The sequence below is a fragment of the Rhipicephalus microplus genome, chromosome 8, assembly GCF_043290135.1.
Source record: "Rhipicephalus microplus isolate Deutch F79 chromosome 8, USDA_Rmic, whole genome shotgun sequence".
Lineage (NCBI taxonomy): Eukaryota > Metazoa > Arthropoda > Arachnida > Ixodida > Ixodidae > Rhipicephalus > Rhipicephalus microplus.
In genome coordinates this window covers 91,364,812-91,387,323 of record NC_134707.1, presented here as the reverse complement: position 1 = coordinate 91,387,323, position 22,512 = coordinate 91,364,812, and the positions used below count along the sequence as shown (strand labels likewise).

General features: G+C 45.7%; 1 protein-coding gene across 1 annotated transcript in view; it reads right to left on the bottom strand.

Annotated features, from left to right (window-relative positions):
• LOC119184562 (uncharacterized) overlaps positions 1-2,274 on the bottom strand; it is a 46,451-nt gene extending 44,177 nt beyond the window's left edge. The window contains exons 1-2 of the mRNA XM_075872311.1: positions 2,135-2,274; positions 166-204 (exon numbers count right to left, since the gene is read on the bottom strand). Of these exons, the coding sequence (XP_075728426.1) occupies positions 166-204; positions 2,135-2,215 (120 nt within the window). The 5' untranslated portion in view covers positions 2,216-2,274. The remainder of the gene's footprint in view (positions 1-165; positions 205-2,134) is intronic.
• Positions 2,275-22,512: the final 20,238 nt, after the last annotated feature.

The window sequence follows — 22,512 nt, the reverse complement described above, 5'->3', positions numbered from 1 at the left end:
TACAAATAGGTGCCTTAAAACACGCTCCAATTGGAAGCCTACCGTTGTGGCATTCAGTACGAACTTGGTGACCTGTTCCTCGGCAGTGTCCACCACTTTAGTAACATTGGCACAATTTTTTCACGTTATTAGGCATAATTGGGCCAGTTCGTTTTCATGTCTTACCTTCCATGGGCCTGTCCTCTTCTGTGGAGCACTTGTTTTCTGCAAAACAAAGAAATAATTCAGCTCTACGGCGACCCGCTAAACTTCTAAAAGTGATTTATCTGAAAAACAATTCACTGGCCAACCTAGGTCGTTTCGCTAGCTTCACATATGCCAAAGTTGGTATCACGTGATGCCATGAAGGACGAAGATATGGACTTGAGCGAACATGATCATGAGATGTGTGTCATGTGGGAACATGACTACATGCCACAGTGAAGGCGCCAATACATTTAGACTCGACGCGGTGCGCGCACTCGCCGGCGTACATTTCGTCCTTTCACGCCAGCGTTGCCACGCCAGGCGCCGGTCCTGCCTTATAATCAGATGTACCCGCCGCGCTGCGTTGCTTTGACGCATGCGTGTTTTGAGCGCGTCCGGCGTCCCTCCGTCACGAAAAGAGGGAGACGTAGTGTTGTCTGGATAACGCCTAAGCTCAAAATGCAGCATGTCGCATTTCGCGCCGGTTACCGTCGAGCTGCGCCGACGGACGCTGGTCGCGACTGGCGTCACCCTATACAGTGCATGCTCACGTTTTGCTAACATAGCGTCACTGTGCCCAACGTGCGCGCGTGTCAACGATACATTGCAGTGTATGGGCCCTTCATTATGTGCTCGCGGCCGTCTTGCTAGCTCCACATATACGAAATTTTGTGTTACGTGACATCAATAAATGACGAGATATATGACTGGTAAAAACATGATAATCCTGACGCGCGTGTGACGTAAGAACATGACAACATACCCCGCTCATAGCGTGCTCACGGCCATTTCACCAGCTTCACATATACTAAATTTGGTATCACGTGACATGAATAGATGACCAAGGTAAACGACATATCCAAACACAATAATCATGACACAGAAGTCATGTACGGCCTCATTTACTTCCAACTCGTAACATTGTGCTAATCCACCTCGTAACGCTGTGCTGACATTTGTCATTCGTGCTTCGCATATGATCAATTCCCACGGTACGTGAGACCTGGCAATTTTTTTTAGCGGAACATGACTGAATGGCGTTACGTTATTTTACTTCGAGCGCCAAGAGCATCCAAAGGCTAAACGGCGTGCTCAGGGGCATATGAGTTATCGGTAGTATTTGACGGGTTAAACGAGCTCCTAGGCCACGTCTGAGGCTGAGTGACAACGATCGAGCAGCAATTCTATGAAGCCTGGCTGGCTTGCAATGGCTTCACTTGCTTTTCTTAGCTTACATCGTGCAACGCCTTCGTGTGAATTCTTCTTCTTCCGTGTTGTGCCTCGTCGGGGGATTTGTCAGGAAGTTGTGAGGGCGAATCTGATTATTTTAACCTACGATCATCGCCAATAAGTAACAAGCACGCAGTGTTCATATGCCTTACTAGCCTGCGTGGCCCAAGCGTTCGTCTGCAGCTGCCTTGCTGTTGTTCGATCCGGCATCGATTTTAGAATCACTGCTCACTAGAGGATCACACCGAAATTGATTCGTCGTGCCGTGAACCACCGCGATTGTGTATTCCTCAGTGTCTACATCGTTTTTGTGGATGCTGACGACGGCGGCGGTAATGACGGGGATGGCGAAGCCTATCTCACCAAATATCAACCAAAATTCACGTCCCCAATTTGTGTGAGTACGTGAAGAAATGCGGCGTGACCGCGGGACGTTGCCACTCGGCAGCGCTAGAAATTTGCGGGCTTTGGATGCCTCTTGAATTGGGTTTGATGCTGGTAGTACTAATTTGTATTACAATTATCATCTCGTCTCTCTGTTGCATTGACACTACCGAATCTTTACTAGGTGATTAATAACTACACGTTGATGCAAAAAACGCGACACGCATAAAGTTTGTGTGACTGCTCCTTCAAATGCGCACGTTTGTTAGCTATCCCATTAAGCATACTCAATATAAATAACATCTCCAACATATATCAGGTTCATTAAGCTTACCGGTTGTTCAGCTGAGACGCGAAGAGGCACGACTGCGGCAATTGAAATGATTAACCATGGGTGAACAATGTAGGGAGCCATTATAGCCGCGGCACAATAATCGTTCCGGAAATTTTGTATCTTACAAAGTTCTAAACCCTGTTATCGAAACTCTTTATATCCGCTGCAATACAGTGTTGACGTCAGAAAGCTGAAGTTCACTTGGAAGTTAACGGAACAACTCACAAAGCACTGGTTAAAGATTTATCGAAGAGAAAGCTTTGTCAATATTAGAGCACGTGCTCAGGACGAGTTCATTGCTACTTTGCCCTTTGTCTACTACAATGCCGTAGCCATCCTGGTTGAGTTTTTTCATCTGTGTCATTTACATTTTTAACTTTTTTTCCTTCGGCTCTCACCACCTTCACATTAGATGACAATGCCCCCGCTCACTGCCCAACCTTCAAATGTACGAATCAACCTTGAATATTTTACTTGACTCGTTGTTAATAATTTTTAAACACCATAATATTACGTACAGCGCGCAATACGATGGGGAGAGCAAGCACCCGTGGCTTTGCAATGAGAAGACTGGAACGGCTTCACTTCAATTTTTTTCACTACTATGTGTTTAAAGTTACTGCTTGAAATAATTTGAAGCCTATGAATATCAGTATAACTATGTTTCCTTTTCTACTCTGAGAACTGACGCCGGCGTTTGATGCAAGATGAAGAATATCTAATGGTATAAATGGAATTATAACAAAAAGTTCGCAGCTTTGCCCGAAAGGCAAAGGAACGAACGTGATAGCAACAACTTGGATGGTACCGCGCAGAAAGGCAAGCAGATCGAAGCGTGTTCCACGTTTCGCACGCAGAAATGACGCACGAAACGTACTAACAGGTACAGATGAACGTGAATAAGCGCCTCAGTTGTTACTTCGCTGTGTCTGAAAAGCGCGCGTTTTTCACAAATGGAGGCTGTGCAACGATTGCAGTGACCTTTGCGTACCTCGTAACTACAACATCAATCATTCCAGTGCAAGCCCAACGCCAGCCAATATCCTCCCAACCGGGAGATAACGGTTCGTGAGAGATCGTCCAATCCCCTCTTCTCCGCGGGCCAAAGTACGCGTGAGAGATTAGAGCCGCCACATGCCCATTGCGACTTATTTCTGATAATGCTGAAAACACAATTAGTACACCCCCACCCCCGAGATGCCCACCAACAGTGGTAGATATGATTAGGTTGCCATTTCAACGGTGACGGAGGTACCCTTCAGTGGCTCAAGGGTTAACACCTCGCAATCCCGACGCCGAGGTCCCAAGTTCGAGTGCACACGCCAGACTCTTTCTTCTGGATTTTTCCTTTGTTGCGTTTTAATATAAATAGGTACGTATACATATACTGTGCATGACATCGATGCCGACAGACACATCAACACCAACATGGGTGGCGAAATCCAGTCGAGAATGTCCATATAATTGCTATCACAATAAAACATCCCGGAAAGCTAAGAGCACACCGGAATGCCACGAGCGACGCGAAAGTACATAGAAATCGGTCGATCTTGTGTTCCCATGCTTCATAACATCCAACTAATTTCTGAATAATGTCCTGTATTTGCTTTGCGAAGATTTTCATGTAAATTTGAATTGGTCAGCAAACCCTGCAAAAAGGCTTGGAACGCCGCGAAGATTCAATTCTTTAATTTCACTCATGGAACACTCATTTGAGCATTCGTGACATGCGCGTTAGATGATAGTATGCGTTCGAGTGTTAGAGATGCCACGTAGTTTATTTGCGTATAGACCTACTGGAAGGCCATGGAACGCCAGAAGAGCGAGGAACGTCAACAGGCCGAAAATACGAAACAAGCGCAAGCTCGGGTCGCGCGTGTGCACCAACGCTGTGGCTTGCCGTTTCTTGCTGCTTCGTCGTCGTTCGCATAGTTCCCTACATCGGCCCCCGGTGAATAGCGCAGCCAACCTGGCGACTTAAGGCGTAGTCACTATAGCGGGGTCGTAATACGGCTTCACGCGACTCACATGCACAATTTCTCGGCCACAACGGCGTAAGTCATGAGACTGGTCAAAGGCTCAATCTCATAATTGACTGGTGGCGTACGGGCGAGAATGCGGTAGGGCCCGTGGTTTCGTGCCAGCAAATTCGAGGAAAGGTCAGGAGTGCTCGGTGGAATCCAGAGCCAAACGAGAGCACCAGTCGCGAAAGTAGAGAGATGTCGGTCGGTGTCATACCATAGCTTCTGGTGTCCTTGGTCCTCGGTTGTCAGTGAACGGGCCAATCGTCTGCAATCTTCTGCGTAACTGGCAACACCAGAAATGGCAGAAATTGCGGGCGTGTATAGCAGGATAGTGTCCAGCGTGCACGATGGTTCGCGTCCCAACAACAGAAAGGGGAAAACCCTGTTGTCGCGTGCGTAGCGGTGGTATACGCATACGTGACGAGTGGAAGGACAGCGTCCCTATTGGTCTGGTCTGAAGCTTTGTGCATCGTCAACATATCACCGAGAGTGCGAATAAATTGTTATGTGAGGCCATTCGTCTGCGGGTGATATGCTGTCGTCATACGATGAACCATGTTGTACTGAGCGAGCAAGGCTTGAATGGCGTCAGACAAGAAAACATGCCCCCAGTCGCTCAAAAGTTCGCGGGCAGCACCATGGCGAAGCAGGAATTTGCGCAAGATGAAAAACGCAACTTCCCTCGCGGTTGCTGCGGGTAGTGCTGCCGTGTCCGCGAAACGCGTGAGGTGGTCCACGCCGACAATTATCCACCTATTTCCAGAAGACGACGTCGGAAGTGGTCCGTATAAGTCGATACCGACGCGGTCAAATGGACGCGCTGGACAAGGCAGAGGCTGGAGTGTACTGGCAGGGCATTGAGGTGGTGCTTTACGTCGCTGGAATGCAGTACAAGCACGTACGTACTTGCGAACAAATCTATACATGCCGTGCCAGTGGTACCGCAGACGTAGACGGCTGTACGTTTTGAGAGCACCGGCCTAAGCGCTTTGCGGGTCGTTGTTGAAAACTGTACAGATCTCCGAGCGCATGTGGTTGGGTATCACTAACACCCACCTCCGACCTTCAGACGTGTAATTCCACCAATAGAGGAGGTCGTCTCGAAAAGTGCTTGTGGCCGGATTGGTATACAACACGAATGTCGTATTTCTGTAGGCGAAGCGCCCAACGACCAAGGCGGCCCGATGGGTCTTCGAGCGATGATAGCCAGCATAGAGCGTGGTGGTCCGTAACGACTTCGAAAGGGCGGCCATGAAGGTACGGGGGAACTTCGTCAAAGCCCAGACAATTGCGAGGCACTCTTTCTCCGTGATGAAATAATTACACTCGGCTTTCTTGAGGGTTCGACTTGCGTAGGCGACCACGTATTCTTGGTTTCCTGGTTTTCGTTGAGCCAATACAGCACCAAGACAGACACCACTGGCTTTGGTGTGGACCTCCGTAGGCGCATCGGGGTCCATATGACGTATTATTGGAGGTGATAATAATAACCGCCGAAGCACAGTGAAGGATTCGTCGCACTCTTTTGTCCAAGCAGAAATGCCTTTGGAAGTTGTCAGCAGGTTGGTAAAAGGCGCAATGATGGAAGAGAAGTTCCGCACGAATCGACGAAAGTATGAGCGCAGGCCGATAAAACGACCAAGGGCTCTCCGATGGCTGGATGACACCACGCTTGAGCATATCGTCGACTTGTTCGTTGATAATACGGCGCCTTTGCGTTGAAAAAGGGAGCACGAGTACCGGTGTCAATGTGGTGCGTGATGTTTGCTGTGCGATTCAAAGATGGTTGAGCGCAATCGCACGCAGAACGGAACTCTCTACGAAGGGACAAGAGTTCACCTCTTTGGGTCGGCGATAGCTCAGAGGCAACAGAGGGCTGGAATGAGTCTGGCGCGGGCAGTGTGGCCACAGGTGGCGTCATAGCATTGAGCTGGAGGTGAGGTGGGTGTTCGGAAACTCCAGAGGACGCAAGAGGTCAACGTCTTGTATGTTACCCAAAGATTCTCCGCGAAGTAAGGTAGCGCGCCAGCTGTCACTGCTGCCACTGACACGAGCCCGCGCAAGCTTTCGCACCGGACCTCCAACACGCCATTCGAACCCAAGTCGCTGAGGCCCTGCCACCGATGCATAAGCAACCACCTGTCACTACGCCTCTCACGTACGCCGCCGTGCGTACGAAAAAGACAATGCTGTTCTCGCACACCCCAAAAATGGCTTTTTAAGGACTCCATCCCTATATTAAATACAGTGACTACGCAAGATTGTGAGGAATGAGGTAAAGGTGGGTTTCATAAATTTCGACCGCGTGGTGTTCTTTACAATTAGCTTTTTTGTATTCAAAACTGAACGTGTTTTTACGACTTGGTCCACCAACATTTCGCTGACGTTAATTCTGTTGTTTAATTATCCCCACAGAGAACACTCCTAATAACCTATTTACTGAGGAAACGAGCGAGCCACTAGGTGGGCGTGCACAGTGCCTCGCAAGTGTTCGCACATCTCGTGGTACTGTGACGCATGAATCTCATGCACTTGCACGGACTAGAAGACTGGCCTCCGAGTTGTCTATAAACTAGACACGTGTGTGAAACACTTAGCCTAATCGTGCGTTGTTTCATACCTACGAATCATTGCTTGCGTGTTCCCTCTTGCAAAAATTGCAACAATCTGTCTGCTAGCATGCACGGACACATGAAAAATAAAAAGAAAAAGTGTCAGGTAGCTTTCGGTGTAGTCCTAAAGCCTTCACAATAACCACTTACGTTACTGTGACGAGTTTAAACTTTTCTCTTAGCCAAGGCATCAATGGCAGCAGTGTCCGAGTAAGCACGTTAAGTTTCCTGCATTGAATAGTTTTAGGGTGGCTTGCAAGAGAAGTGTGCGACATGCGTGCCAAATTTTGCAGTTGTTTAGTTCTCATTTGTTATGGCAGGTGTCACTGTTTGTTGTGTGCAGGCGCGTAGCCAGAAATGTTTTTCGAGCGGTGTGAGGGTGGGGGGGGGGGGGAGCACCACTTTGATTTTGGGAAGAGCGCCACCTTTTGATGGCCATTTTTCTCTCTCCATGCTTTGGCGAAAATATTTGGGGGGTGCGGTGGCACGTGCCCTGTGTGCCACCAACTGGCTGCTCCCCTGGTCGTGTGCCACGAGTGCTCCCTGGTTGTTTCCCTCTTCAGTAGAGGCAAGGAAGGCGTCAGTAGGTGGATCAATGAAAAATTTGGTAACCTGGTGGCACTCAAGCAGGTTTGAAAACGCTGGAGTGATATTTGGCTCATTATTTCTGCAGTGTTATTTTATTATTGTAACTCTGTTGAATAAGTTAAATCCGTGTTTGAGCATCGCTTGCCTTGAAATAGGCCTCCATTGTCCGCTTGGTTGTGGGGGCGATTGCGGCAAATGACGTCAACGAAGGAACGAGAAACTGTGAGTGCAGTGGTCGGTTACGCAGTTACTGGGGAACGCACACCAACTCACGTTTCTGCTCCTTGTATGTTAACCTTATGTAATGCTGCCTGGGCGTTTAGGTTATCCTAGTAAAAAAAAGACGCCTGCGTGAGTTGACATTGTTACGCGGTCGTGATATAGACAAAGCGAGCAGACCGGAGGTCTAAGATGCAACTGTTTACACTGCTGAACTTGTGGATGGTGCACGGCAAGGGAAATCACAGCAACACACACTGGCACTGATAGAGCGCGGCTGACTGATCGTCGGCCTTCAATCAACTGACAAGCGGCGAAGCGCCACGGCATTTATGCAGGTACCGTCGAATATTCCAACCTCATCACAGGTTTTCGTGCAAGCTCCGAAATGGTCTAGAGAGTTTTATGTTATACCGAGTCACCGTGTTGTTATAGACAGTGTTTGTCTTATGGAAGCTTTCCTATTTCTGTCGAAGAAAAAAAAAGAAACTGGATTGATGGAAGCACTGTGGCGATGAGGGGGTTCTAAAATGAGCTTCGCAAAACGCACAGGACAATATTAAGGTTGAAGAGTTTCACAGTCGGTTTGAACTGAGGGAAAAAATGATGAGGAACGCGTCGCATGCTACCGACGGTCTAAAAGTCACAGAAACTATTCTGCAAAATATTTCAAGGCTAATTTTCTTTTATGCCAAACCATTTTAGGTAGGGGGGGGCGAGGAGGAACAGCACCTGACGTCATCGGTATAGCTAGCATTGCATTGTCTGCGTTCAGTCGTTGATCACGTGTACGGCTTCACCGTCATTGTCTTTGTGGATTCATTGACGCTTTCACTTCAAGTATCTAAACGCCGAATCAAGCGCTAGGTCATCAACATTTCGGTATTATAAAAGCACAATGTTGCTAATTTGTTCCTCGATCACTAGCTGAGTTTAAGCAAGGTAAATGAGCTGATAAGCTCATTAGCTTTGGTTTTAAGGTTTGACAGAAGAGGTATATGGTTTCGTGTTGGCGCATCAATTGATAGTTCTGCGTTCCATCTGCAACATAACCTCATAATAGTACCTGCTATAACCGATGTACCGACCCTGACTGTTTTATCGAGTGGTGTCTCAATTTACCAATTCACTGAGAGTGATAATTGCATGGGTGTTGACCACGCAGGCAATACTTTTCTGAATCAGATATATTATAATCACGTGTTGTACAGTGGTGAACTCTCATGTCTAGAACGACAGAGAATCGTCCGCAGAACAGCATGAGCGACATCTTCAGCCACAAATACCCCACATATATGCATGCCGTGGTGACAGTGATGTGCCTGCCTGGCAGTTTCGATTCTTCTGGACTGCTTTGGCCGTCGAAGGACTGTGAACTATATAGCATCGTAAAAAATGAAAAAAAAACAGCAATTGCCTGGATAGGCGCGTTTTATACTCTCAAGTTCTTTTCACTTCGTAATGCCACATTACAGCGAGAACGCTTTGCTTAGCTTTTTTTGCTCTCTTTTTTGCGCTAGATTGTTTAGAGCCCTTTCGACAGATAAAACAGTCAACAATGCCGCGGATATAACTGCAAGTCAGGTACATCACTTGCACCGTACAACCTCAGATGTGGTGCATTTGCGACAGCATATGTCACTCGTGCTGTTCTGCGTGCGACGCTCCGTCGTCCTAACTCGGCGACAACATTTCTTGGCCCTAAAGGGAAAGCTACGGAGGCAACGCTCTTGTACATGTGGCACTACGCGACGTATTTTGTTTTGACGCGCGTCTCGTAGCGCTGTGGAAAGTGACGGGAGCGCACTATCAGCGTTTCGTGTAGACGCAGACGCCGCTTAGCGTTCGACGTGCACGTAAAACGACGAGACTTTCTGGCACATTCAGAGAGGCGAATTCCCAACGAATGAGTGAATACCACTATCTTGATCATGAGAGCTGCGTCCAGTCTTAAACAGCTGCACTTATAAAATAAACGGGGACCTTCTATATTTCACGGTGAAAACACCGGCGCTACTTTGGAACTAGCTTCACGGGCGGCAGAAAACACGCAATTCAGCTCTGTAACCTTTGATCCAATGCCAAGAAAAGTTGTCGCCGAGTATAGACTTGAGAGTTGACAACTGTCTATCAGGAAGCAGCATACATGCAGCAGCCACAAACACTATTCGGTCATTCCAGTGACCTAGACGGCGCCATGTAGCCATGCTCCGAAGCTGTCACATGGTGATAAAATTGCGACGCAGTTCGGTCTCTCAGTGGTCATAAACCAATGAACGCGTCTTCACGCTCTGCGAAGCTGACGTAAACGCTCGCGACATCACCATCTCGTCTGCATGCCATTTAGACCTTTCGCTTAGCCACCTATAGCTGCTGCAATGTCGAATTTTGTACGTATATTCAAACGATAATATTTTATGTAATTGTTGTTTCTTCAATTTATGAGCTTCTCAGTGGTGTAGCTCCGTGTTAAGTGTGTGCCATAAGTGAGTGAAAAAATTTGCAGATTCCACAGACAGTGGAAATTCATGATATCGGAAGCACGAGTGAGAAAGGTTGATAAGTCATTTTAAAATCAGGACAACCTTACGAGATGGAGCTAAGTGATGCCGCACATGACCTGCTTGTCCTGATTATCATGTTTAGATGTGTCGTTTACCGTCGTCACTTATTCACATCTCGTGATACCAAATATAGTATATGTGCAGCTCATAACGTTATGCTGATTTTAAAGAGACATATCAACATTCCCCATTCGGGCTTTGCATATCATCAATTCTCACTGTACGTAGGATCTGCCAATTTTTTGATGTTACGACTAGTCAAATACGTTCTTCATACAGTCATGCTATTCCATACCAAGTTTAGTATCGATACCGTTATCAAAACGGCCAGGAGAGCTGAAAGTGGTAGGCGGCTAGATAGATAGATAGATAGATAGATAGATAGATAGATAGATAGATAGATAGATAGATAGATAGATAGATAGATAGATAGATAGATAGATAGATAGATAGATAGATAGATAGATAGATAGATAGATAGATAAGCTCAAAGTCGCCGAAGTTGGCTAAGAAATGCTTCGCATTTAAACTGGCAACCCTGCGCGAGACGTGCCATAGAGTTCCGGCGGGAAGAATAACTCCACAGAGTTTCATTCAAGGATACGTAGAGGGAAATCTGGTGGTAGTGTCTACGGGGGCACTTTCAGTGCTGATTGTACCACCATGGAAATATATGGCATGTACAGGCTTTGGATCTGCTTTGAATAAATCATGCTTTTGAGATTCGCGACGCATGTTTGCTGAGTGTAAAACAAAGTATATGGCAAGTACAGGCTTTGGATCTGCTTTGAATAAATCATGCTCTCGAGATTCGCGACGCATGTTTGCTGAGTGTAAAACAAAGTGACATAACGGTATGTTTAAACCAAACCTGCTTCAACTTTTTCTATGTAAACCCGAATGCAAAGGGATTTCATGGCCATGGGGTAGAAGTGAAACGTAAACAAATTAAACCAGCAGTGTAATTGCTCTGCCATTGCGTTCCAAATTTGGCATCACAAGATAATCAATTACTTTTGGCAACATTTGAAAATAAACATACTTGTTTTTTCTCGAAAATGTGGTGTATCACTTTATGGACAGAACAGTACAGTACTAAATAAGAAACATTTAACGTTTCGTCTGCTGTTATGTCAGGTGAATCGGTCCAAGTTGTGTGCGCCCAACGCTCCTCTCATTTTGTTGTGAAGTCGAGTCAAGGGAGCGTGATGAGGCGTCTGCCCTTGCCACACCGGCAGAAAAAATGACATTTACCTCCTAATGCCTTCAGATTGAATGTCATTCGCGCGGTCCCACACGAATCAACGAAATGGCATTCGCTCAAATGCCATTCGTCACCTAGTGTTATCGCCAGAGCTCATTCGACAGAGAAATGCGTACTCTCGATGGCACAGCTGATGAAGTAATTGTATAAAACGACATTTGATTCGACTGGCAGAAAGTTTTTGTGTATTTTATTTTCACTAATTACCTAAACAAGTGGTTTAAAACCTATCTTCAGCTGGTAGACGCTGTTAAAAAATGCGACAGGTGCCATTTTATGTTTAAGCTGTGGATCTGACTAGCTTCGGCTTCAGTTGCTACATGGTCGGTTGACACGTCATGAAACAAAGTAATGAATAAAATGTAACGGCAGCGTATTATGCCTATTTATACATTTATTTATTATTTGATGTGTATGAATTTTGTAAACGCTCAGTAATATTTTTATTGTTACTCATTCAATGCTTACGTAGAACGTGCTGCAATCGACATCATCAAGTTGAATGTCTTTCGCTTTGGACGTGTAGCAGCGCCGCTGAAGAAGTGTAATGATTCGGGAACCGAATGTCTTCGCTACCGACTGTCATTTTCTATACCCATGTAACACGGGTATACCAGTCGTTCTAAATAGGTTTTGGCAGGAAGTGATCATGAAAAAAAAAAACGTGATTTCGATGCGATATCCTACACTAGCATGGGACGCTACATCTGTGCGTAGCAGTGAGTGGACGACGCTTCGCTTGAACTGTAAACTGCACCCTGTAGAGCTCCAGCATTGCAGCACATCAATCAGCCTCTTTGAACAACAAAGGCACTGCTTTAGCGCTTTTCACCACACCCCACTACCAGTCTACGCGAAGAATGAAACTGAAACTGCAGAAAAAGTTTGTAGACAGTCTGATAGATAACGCAATCCAATTCAAAGCTTGTACTTCCGATAATTCCTATGGGGTACACAATTGCAGCGCAAGACTCCTCTCTAGATAATAATGTATAAAACTCTATGACCACCCTCAGAGCCCGCTATTAGACAGTCTACTTGGAACAATGTTGCAAAGTTGCCGTACTAGAGAACTCATCACTACTTAAAAATCTGCCGTTGTACCCACTATGAGGCTTTAAATCAATGTGCTCGAGTACATTGCTCGGCACTTTTCAATGCGAAAGCTATTATGAGATCGCAACAAGGGTCCCATGCGGCGCTGTAGTTGTCCACCACTGCCGCCGGTGTCCATATTCACTATCGCACGACATAGGAAAATTAAAACTTTACTTAATAAAAGCACGAAAGGTACAGCTGGTTCCTAACCCGGGTCCCCTGCGCGCCAGCCGCGTACTTCCAGAGCCATGCCTGTGCTTGAAAGGCAGTTGCACACTTGTCTTAAGCAGGCATAATGTCGGGAAAGGAATTGTGCTAGTAATAAAGCGCTATATAACAGCAAAAAACAGTCAGGCATCACGAAATGCGAACGAGTGAGTCGCTCAATGCCCAACCTATTACAGAAGCCTGTTTTTGATCATCAATTAACCGTGGCGCATACCCACTTCAGGCATATTTTTTGTTGTCGTCAGCTAGTGCATAAAACATTTGCACAAAATTTCTTTCAAGTGTGTAGCTTCTCGGAAGAATGACTAAAGATAGCACGGTAAATTCTGGTGTACTACACAAAAAACATGATGATTTATGACGTATGGGGTACTCACCTGGTGTGCGTGTAGCAGTGACCCAAAAAGTGTTCAAAAAAGACTCTACAAAGCCACTTTTGCAGCTTTCGCTGTGACTGTGCTGGGCATTTTTTAGGGGCGAAGCTCCTTAGGGCGTGGGCTGTGCGTCCCCTGTAGCCTGTATGTAGCCACCTCTAGTTTAGTTCTTGCAGTGTTCACTAGATGGCGGTACCGTCCCTTGTATGTAGCTATGGTCCCTTGTAGCTATGGTCCCTTGTACCGTCCCTTGTATGTAGGTATGGTCGTGGAGTGGTAGAGGTCGGACGTGTTTTTGGAGAGCTCCGGAATGACAGCTACAGATAAGTGGTTTTGCATGTTTCCAGCTTGCCTCTATATGTAGCGTTATGAGAACGTAAGGCGCTAGCGTAAGGCTTGATTAGGTCTAGTACGGTGTACGGTTTTTTTTTATTAGTATTTTGTACTGTGTCTTTTTTTTCTCCAGCCACCACGTGGCTGAAGCCTGCGCGTAGACCGACCACGTGCATGCGCAGGTGCTGTGAAGTGTAGCGTATTTATTTATTATTGTGGTTCTTTTTGGCTTAGACCAGTGTATTTTAGTACAGTTTTCTAACACGTGGGCATCGGTAAACTGAGCTAGCCATGGTCAAAAAGACCGTAAAGTGTTCCGAGTGCGGGGTAGGGCGGAAGGTGGAAATTAGTGCGGAGGAGAAAGCAGAAGATGACGCCAAGTGTAGACAGTGCGAGTTCGAGGAGAAAATGAAAAATATGATGGCGGTCCAGAGTGGGCTCATGGAGAAAATCGCAGAGCTGGAGAATGCATTGGCGAAGGAGCGAGAGAAAACGTCAGCCATGGAAGAAAGGCTCCGGGCAGCCGAGAAGGGCCTATCGAAGGTCGTGAAAGGGAACGAAGACGCAGGTGACGGCGGAAGCATTATGGCGACGACCCCCCGTGCGGGAGAGATGAATGAAACAGGCATGACAAAGGCAGATACATTGGCCACAGGGCCCAGCTACCGGGAAGTAGTTTTGAGGGAGGGAGGGAGCAAACCAGCAGCCGTGACTCATGCTAGTCACCTAGTCAGCAGCCAGGTGCAGGTTTCAGAAGGAATGTCTGAACAGGTCATCATCGCCGGTGACTCAAATTTAGTCCGATGCGCAGCGGCAATCAAAGAAAGGGTGAAAGGCGACAAGAGAGTTGCGATAGGGACGTTCCCAGGACAAACGCTGGGGACAGTAATGAGTCAAGCGGGTGAACAACTCGCAGCTAAAGCTAACAATCGTAACCTCGTTGTAATTGCGGGAGGGTTAAATGACGTCCTGAAAAAAGAATCGTCAGGACTAGCGACGACCTTGGCGAAAGGGGTGGATGACATGCGCACCGTGTCCCCCCAGGTGCAAATTGTAGTATGCACAGTACCGGAAGTACCAGTACGCAACATCAACCTGCAAAGAGCGGTTGTCGACGCAAACAAAGAGATATGGCGAATTAGTCGAGAGAAGGGTTTCGAGGTAGTGGATTTAAACAGGGAAGTGCACAGGTGGGGTGGATTCCAAAGAGACAAGATTCATTTCGATAAGAGGCTTGGACACGAGGTGGGCTGGAGACTGGCAGGACGCGCAATAGCTTTTTTGGGGGGCTCACGGGCCCTTCGGTGTCCGGGGTAGCTCGTAACAGGGAAAACAACCAGGAGGACGCTTTGACAGGTAGAATTGCGAAAAACCAGAAAAAAGGTAAAAGAAAAAGGAAAAAGGCGCGTGTTGCAATTAGTTACATAAACATGCAGGGTGGCAGAAAGAAGGCAAAATGGTTAGAGATTGAGGAGCAGTTAAACAAAGAACAGATAGGCGTGTATGCGGTTACAGAAACACACCTTAGAGACTTGGAAGAGCCACCACATATTAAAAATTATGTTTGGGAAGGGTGTAACAGGACCATATCGGAAAGGAAAGGTGGGGGTGTAGGAATGCTAATTCACCGCGGAGCCAAATGGGTTAGAGTGAAACAGACGTGTTCAGAGCACCTCTGGGTTCGGGGCACAGTAGGTGGAAAGGAAACGTGGCTAGGGGTAGCCTACTTGTGGACGGGGAATAACTGCAGAGAAAAGAATCAGGAGATAGTGGATTGCATGAGTGCGGACATTAAGGAATTTGGTAATGGGGCCGAAATCATCCTTCTAGGGGACATGAATGCCCACATACATGACCTTGACGGATATTCAGACACCAATGGGAAGTTATTACTAGATCTTTGCGAGCAACATAGTCTGGAGATAGTTAACACGGGGCCTAAATGTGACGGCCAGATCACATGGGAAGTCGGAAACAAGCAATCAAGTATTGATTATTGTCTCATGACTGAAGGAATTTACCACAAACTGACAGAAATGAGGATAGACGAGGAAGGCATTAACAGCTTGGGTAGTGATCATAAACGAATAACATTACAAATGGGATACGAAACTAAAAATATGAGCATGGAATCAAAGTCTGGCAGCTCGTATTTAAATGACAAACAAATAATAAATATAGCCGCAAGAGTCGAGGAAGAAGTAGGCGAAATACCAGGCAAGGACTGGGAGTATAGTGAGCTGTTACATCTAATGACGAAGGAGATAGGGAAAGAGAAGAAAACTGTTTGCTGGAAAGGAAAAAGGAAGCCAAAAAGTTGGTGGAACAAGGAAATCCGGGAGGCGATCGAGAAGCGACGCGAAGCATCACGGGAGCATAGAAAGGCAAAAAAGGAAAAGCGGCCGCAGGACGAAGTCAAAAAAATATGGGAAATATATTTAGAGAAAAAATCCCTTGTACAGAAATTGGTAGAGGCAAAAATTAAAGGTGAAAGTGAACGCTGGATGACAGAGATACACGAAAAAAAGGAGGCCGCGCCTAGGATTTTTTGGAGCCACATAAAGGCGCTAGGTAGGAAGTCTGTCACAACGCAACAACATATTCTAGATGAAAGAGGAAATCAATTGGAAGGGTACGAAGCGCTAGGTTACATCCAAAAGGTAACAGCCGATTCGTTTCAAAAGAGCGTCCAGGGGATCTCCCCGGTGAGTAAAAGTGTGGCGGAGAAAGCAACAGAGGAAGAGCTAGTACTTGATAATTTCAACTGGAAAAAGGCTGAAGGAAAAATTCCAAAGCGCACTGCCGCGGGTTTAGATGGGATTCCCGTTAGCCTCATTAACGAACTAGGACATAACACTAAAGAAGCATTGTTAAAAGCAGTAGAAAAAAGCTTAAAGGACGGACAAATACCGGACAGTTGGCGACAAAGTAGAATGAACTTAATCTATAAAGGCAAGGGAGAAAAGGACAAGATTCGCTCGTATAGACCACTAACCATTACATCGGTACTATACAGGATGGCGATGCAAGCAGTAAAAATGAAAATAGAAACATGGGCCGAACATAACAATATTTTGGGAGAACTTCAGAACGGATTTCGAGTCGACAGGCGGTTAGACGATAACCTGTTTGTTCTCACTCAGTGTATAGAAATATCTAAAATAGAGAATAGGCCCTTGTACGTGGCTTTTCTAGACATCACTGGGGCATACGACAACGTTAATCAGGAAATTTTGTGGAATATATTGAAAGGAATGGGCATGGGCGACGACTGTATACAGCTTTTGAGGGAGATATACCGAGAAAATACAGTTTGCATAGAGTGGGAAGGAATGCGTAGCAAAGAGAACGTTGAGGTTAGCAGGGGTCTGAGACAGGGATGTCCTTTGTCCCCGCTGTTATTCATGCTGTACATGGTGAGTATGGAAAAAGCGCTAGAAGGTAGCAACATTGGTTTTAATCTGTCACACAAACAGGGCGGCATGATGATTGAGCAGAAGCTTCCAGGTTTATTTTATGCGGACGATATCGTCTTATTTGCGGACAGTCGAGATGATATACAGCAGCTGGCGAATATATGCGGAAGGGAAGGTGAAGCTCTTGGACTAGGATTCAGTGTAACGAAGTGTGGATTGATGGTATTCAATGATCCCTGTGATCAGACGGTGTCCATACAAGGCCAAGAAATACCGAGGGTAAGTGAATACAAGTACCTTGGAGTATGGGTAAATGAGAGTGATAGATACATGGAGGTACAGGAAAAAGCCTCGGCAGCAAAAGGAAAGAGGAGTGCGGCAATAATGAAGCACAGAGCGTTGTGGGGATACAATAGGTATGAGGTGCTTCGAGGTCTGTGGAAGGGTGTAATGGTTCCAGGGCTTACTTTTGGGAACTCAGTGGTGTGCATGAGGGCAGAGGTGCAAGCGGGAATGGATGTAAATCAAAGGACTGTGGGACGCCTCGCGTTGGGTGCTCACGGGAAGACGACAAACGAGGCTGTAAAGGGCGATATGGGGTGGGCAGGTTTTGAGGCGAGGGAAGCGCAGAGCAAAATAAGGTTCGAAGAAAGGCTAAGAAATATGAAGGCGAGTAGATGGGCAGAGAAGGTGTTCCGTTATTTGTATAGGAAGAGCGTGGACACACAGTGGAGAAAAAGAACTAGAAGACTCACTAGTAAGTATACGGCTGGTATTGTAAGCCATATGTCAACAAAGAGCGTTAAGGGAAAAGTCAGGGAGGCGGAGAGGATTTACTGGATGGCAGCTATGGAGAAAAAACCGGCTTTGAGTAACTACCGAAAGGGCAAAAATGAAATAAGGAGGGAGGCATTTTACGATAATTCAAGGGGAAGCGCTTTACTATTTGAAGCGAGATCGGGTTGCCTTAGAACGCGTAGTTATAAAGCAAGATTCAGTAAAGAAGAAGAACAATGCACATGCTGCGGGAAAGATAAGGAAACGGCGGAGCATGTTCTGATTGAATGTGGAGATATCCACCCAGGTGTACGTTTGGGCACGAGCCTACAGGAAGCCTTGGGTTTTAGGGACAACAATGGAAAGCTGAACACACCCGCGATTGAAATAAGTAAGAGACGGTTAGAGTATTGGTGGCAGAAAATTAGAGAGAAAGGACAAAAATAAATATTGGAAAAATAAAATATGGACAGTGTGCCGTAAATGGCAGAGAACTTAAGCTGAAAATTTACCTTTTTTTCCATTAAGATAGAATTTATCGAAGTAGAGGCATTAGGCCAACATAAAAAAAAGAAAAAATGTTTTTTTTTTGTCGAGCCTGGTGGCATACCTGTCACCACCCCGTTATAAAGGGGACGCTCATAGCATGCATCCATCCATCCATCCATGTAGCGACCTCTAGTTTAGTTCTTGCAGTGTTCACTAGATGGCGGTACCGTCTCCTGTATGTAGCCACCTCTCGTTTAGTTCTTGTAGTGTTTACTAGATGGTGGTACTTGTAGCTGATGATGAAAAGATGCAAGATGTTATAAACTAGAAAGCGGTACTTGTAGTTGATGAAAAACGCGAGATCTTATAAAATAGGAATGATGTCACATATGGCGCGTGTCATTGGTTGAAGGCAATCGTTCGATTTAGTGCGGCGACGTACGCTAGGGGGAGCGTTGTAATAAAATCCGTTCGCTGTTGGCGCGCGCTCGGAGTCGCCGGATGGATAAGGCTGCACAGCGGAGAGAGCGCAAGGCGGCAGCAGCGCGCGCTCGCAGACAGAATCCCGATGTGCGAGCGCGCGAGGCAAGGGACATCGCAAGCCATCCATCGTCTAAGAACAAATAAAAGTTGATTTGTGTATATACACACACAGCGTTTCTCACGTCTTTACATGATGATCGACTGGGCTAATTACACGGAAGATTCACAGTTTACCGATGAATCCCTCCGGAGCTTCGCCCATTCATCATCATTCACCCCGTGAATATGCCGTAATTTTTTTTAATGTTGCGGCTCATAACAACGCTGTATAGGGGATATATGACTGAGGCAATGCATTGAAAGGCGCTATATCACCACTCGTTCGGAAGTACACATTATATGATGCCTGGAAAATCGTCTGCTTATGTTTCGCCTCATTACTGTAATCAGCAAAACAATGCCTAGGATTCAAGGTGACGTACCTAATGAAATATGAACCTGCGCCTGTTTTTTTTTACATAATTCTGCGACAAACACCGGTGATGGTCACAGAGCACAGCATCACCGCCCAAATCGACAATTGTTTTGAGTTGACACCAGCTTTCTCTGTATTATTGTGATCGGCAGCTACCAACACACAATTGGAGTAGTATGTGGCCATTGCAAAAGGATCAAAATGTGGGCCAGTTGGTAATTCATTTTCTTCGTTCAGCGAACTGGGAGCGCAGAGAAAAACACAAAGGACGAAGCGAGGAACCACACAACACGAGCGCTCGTGTTGTGTGGTTCCTCGCTTCGTCCTTTGTGTTTTTCTCTGCGCTCCCAGTTCGCTGAACGAAGAGTATGTGGCCATCCTACACAGAAGAACAAGTTGCGCAGTGTTTGCGTTTGTCGCGTACTTTTCTTTATTTCGCTATATCTATGTTGTTTGATATGCAGGTGAGGCAACGTCTATCCAAAATGCAAGTTGAAATGAGGCTCTTTGTAAGAAACAATATGTGTACATTTCAATAACACGAAGTCACGCACTCTTGACTATTGACTGACTAGTTCTCGTCTCGCGGAATAAAATATTCGTGACAGTCTTGAGTACCGCCGTTCATAGTCAGTCATCGGCCGTGATCTGGCGCTGAACTCACACACGTGTGGTGCTACGGCAGGTGGGAGGGTCGCTGCCCATTGCGATAGCTTGCATGTGCGTATCAAGTCATCTTCCATTAATAGCATTCATGGAGACGGTGCATGAGACGTTATTCATTTGACTAAATGAATTATTATAAGACACCGACAGCGAATGCAGATATAGTAAACCTACATTGAGTCTAACACAAAATTTGAAGCATAACGAACATGTCAGATAGTGCTGGTTTTTTTTCTGATGAACAGGGTGCTTGAAAATTTCACCCGTTGAGGTTGTCCCTCGAACTCGAGTGTTGCGAGTACATGAGACTCCTTGATTCATGAAAGGGAAAGGGATAGATGTAGTGACCGCCATTCTGAGAACAGTACCGTCAGTAAGTTACCCAAACAAAGAAAATACATTCTGTGGACTTTATACTAAAAAACAGGTCCGAGAAAAAATACTCAGACATTTATTGAGACGCAGACAAAAAATAGACGCTAGAAGCCTAAAATACAAACATCCAGATACATTTATCTTTACGCAAAGAGATATTTGCAAAAGACTTTCGCACACGGAATAAAAGTATTCTGGAATACGGATATACGAATACAGATAAGACAATGCAATTAGTACAATACATGTTCAATTTAGGGAGTATTGATTCACTGCAAAGACAATTACGAGACGCAGGGCAGTGTTGTGAACAATTTTTAAGCGCAACGACACTTCTTAGTCGAGCAGATCAAACAAACCACTGACGAACACCAATGAATCGGGGAAAAACAATAATTTATTACAAACAAAACATGTGCATTGATGATATGGTTCTTGCGGTAACTGCATTTGAGCAACAACAGGTTCTAATATAGGTTGTAATTTAACGCAAGTTCGGCCTCAACAAAAGTATTGTGAAATGACTTAATGCCCGAAAAGGATCATCGACTTTCATCGATAGGATTCAACTGCCTCCGCCTTTCTGCCATCACAGTGTCGGACGCTTTTGGGCCCAAGGTTTACGAGCACATCAACCTTGAAGTCAGTTGTTTCGCACTAAGGTGGCGCCAGAGCTGGATTGAGTTTGGTAGCGTGTTTGAGTCTCCCGATTGAGTTGAAGAGAAAAAAACGAAATCAAACAGGTTTCGTGCCCTCCTTTGTACACCAATTAAGTGTTTAAAAGCTCAGAGATCCAAGTAGAGTGGATTTAGTCAACCATCAACCCAGAGCCATGAGCCACGAGCATCCGGGATGAGTTATTATTCTAAAGTCCGGAGCCGCAAGCGAACTGCATGAGCCATTATTCTAACATTCAGAGCCTTTTATTCCAGTTAGTACAGTAGCTTTAACACCTCAGGCTGGCTGCTCCCTCGCGATTCAAAACAATCACACACACGACACCACTCACCACATCACCCCCCAATAACACACTGTCGTCGAGGAGTCGTTGCACTCGGCGATACAAAGTCCCTGCTGCCAATGACATTCACGTAACGTACATCGAGAAGACAAGTTATCCGGCGAATGGCTCTGCCTTTCTCCAGGAGGGTAGGGAATGGTTTTCGATGACCTAATTGCTTTTTTGAGATATACAAGACAGGCGGGCACCAAACAAGGCAAAAATTTTCTCTAGGTAGGCGGCGCCAGCTCCGACATCGCTCCACCGTCTCCACGAGCTTGCAAAATTTTCCTGCCTTTGTGGGGCGCATCCCGCCTTGGGGAGCATTTTTAGAAAAGTCGAGATGACTTGAGTCATGCCCAATTCTCTCAAAGACAACGCCTCGCCAGCGACAGTCAGTCACTCAAGCACTTGACTTACTATGACGGCGACCAGTGGCATGTGCTTCGCGTAGCACAAAAGCCTTCCATTCCCCCTTACAAAGTAGGCAGCTGTCTTTCTACCAAAATTTAAGGATTATCTGTGTGCCGCACAGTATCACAATGTACTCCGTCGAGCTTAAAAGTAATTTAATACTAAGATACAAGTGCATTTTACAAATTTATATCAAAACAAAGAAATTTACAAGAAATATTTTCTTATATTTTATTTTAGCACATACTGCAGACCACATTCTCACTCTTGCAAGACGAGCATACATAATTGTACACACTGCTAAGTATATATAGATACAAAAATTGTATTCACCAACATTCATATATATACATATTCAAAGTATGCAACAAAAGTATAACAGAATGTTCATAAAGTATGCAGAAAGGTACATGTCAACCATATCGTCGGAGGTTCTTAGACACCGGCAGTGAATTTCATTCTGGAATAATCCATGGTAAAAAGGAAAACTTGAACGTGCCTGTTCTGGCATACATTGGTGTTAGTGCATTAAAGCGATGGTGCCATGTTTCCCTTGTGGAAAGGGGGCTTACATAAAGGGGAAGGTCTGAGGTTGAATTTGTGGGTAATTAGTTTAATAAAAAATTGCAGGCGGCACTTATGTTCTCTTAGTTGAAAAGAAGAATTATCATTAACCAACATAAGTTGGGGCGGTGAGTCTGAACTCTTTTATTTATCATAAATAAAACAAACTGCTTTTGTTGTACTTTCTCAGGCTTGTTTATATCGAGTTTAGTATACGGATCCCACACTACGCAGGCATATTCTAGCTTTACCGAATATAGGTTAGATAAGCGAGTAACTGAATGTTTAAAGAGGAATTTTCAAGATTGTATCGCAGATACGTTAGTTTGGGAATGCAGCGGAGCATGAGTTTTCGATGTAAAGGTTCCAAGAAAATTGTCGGGGAAGGTTACGCCACGGTATTCATAACTCCTAG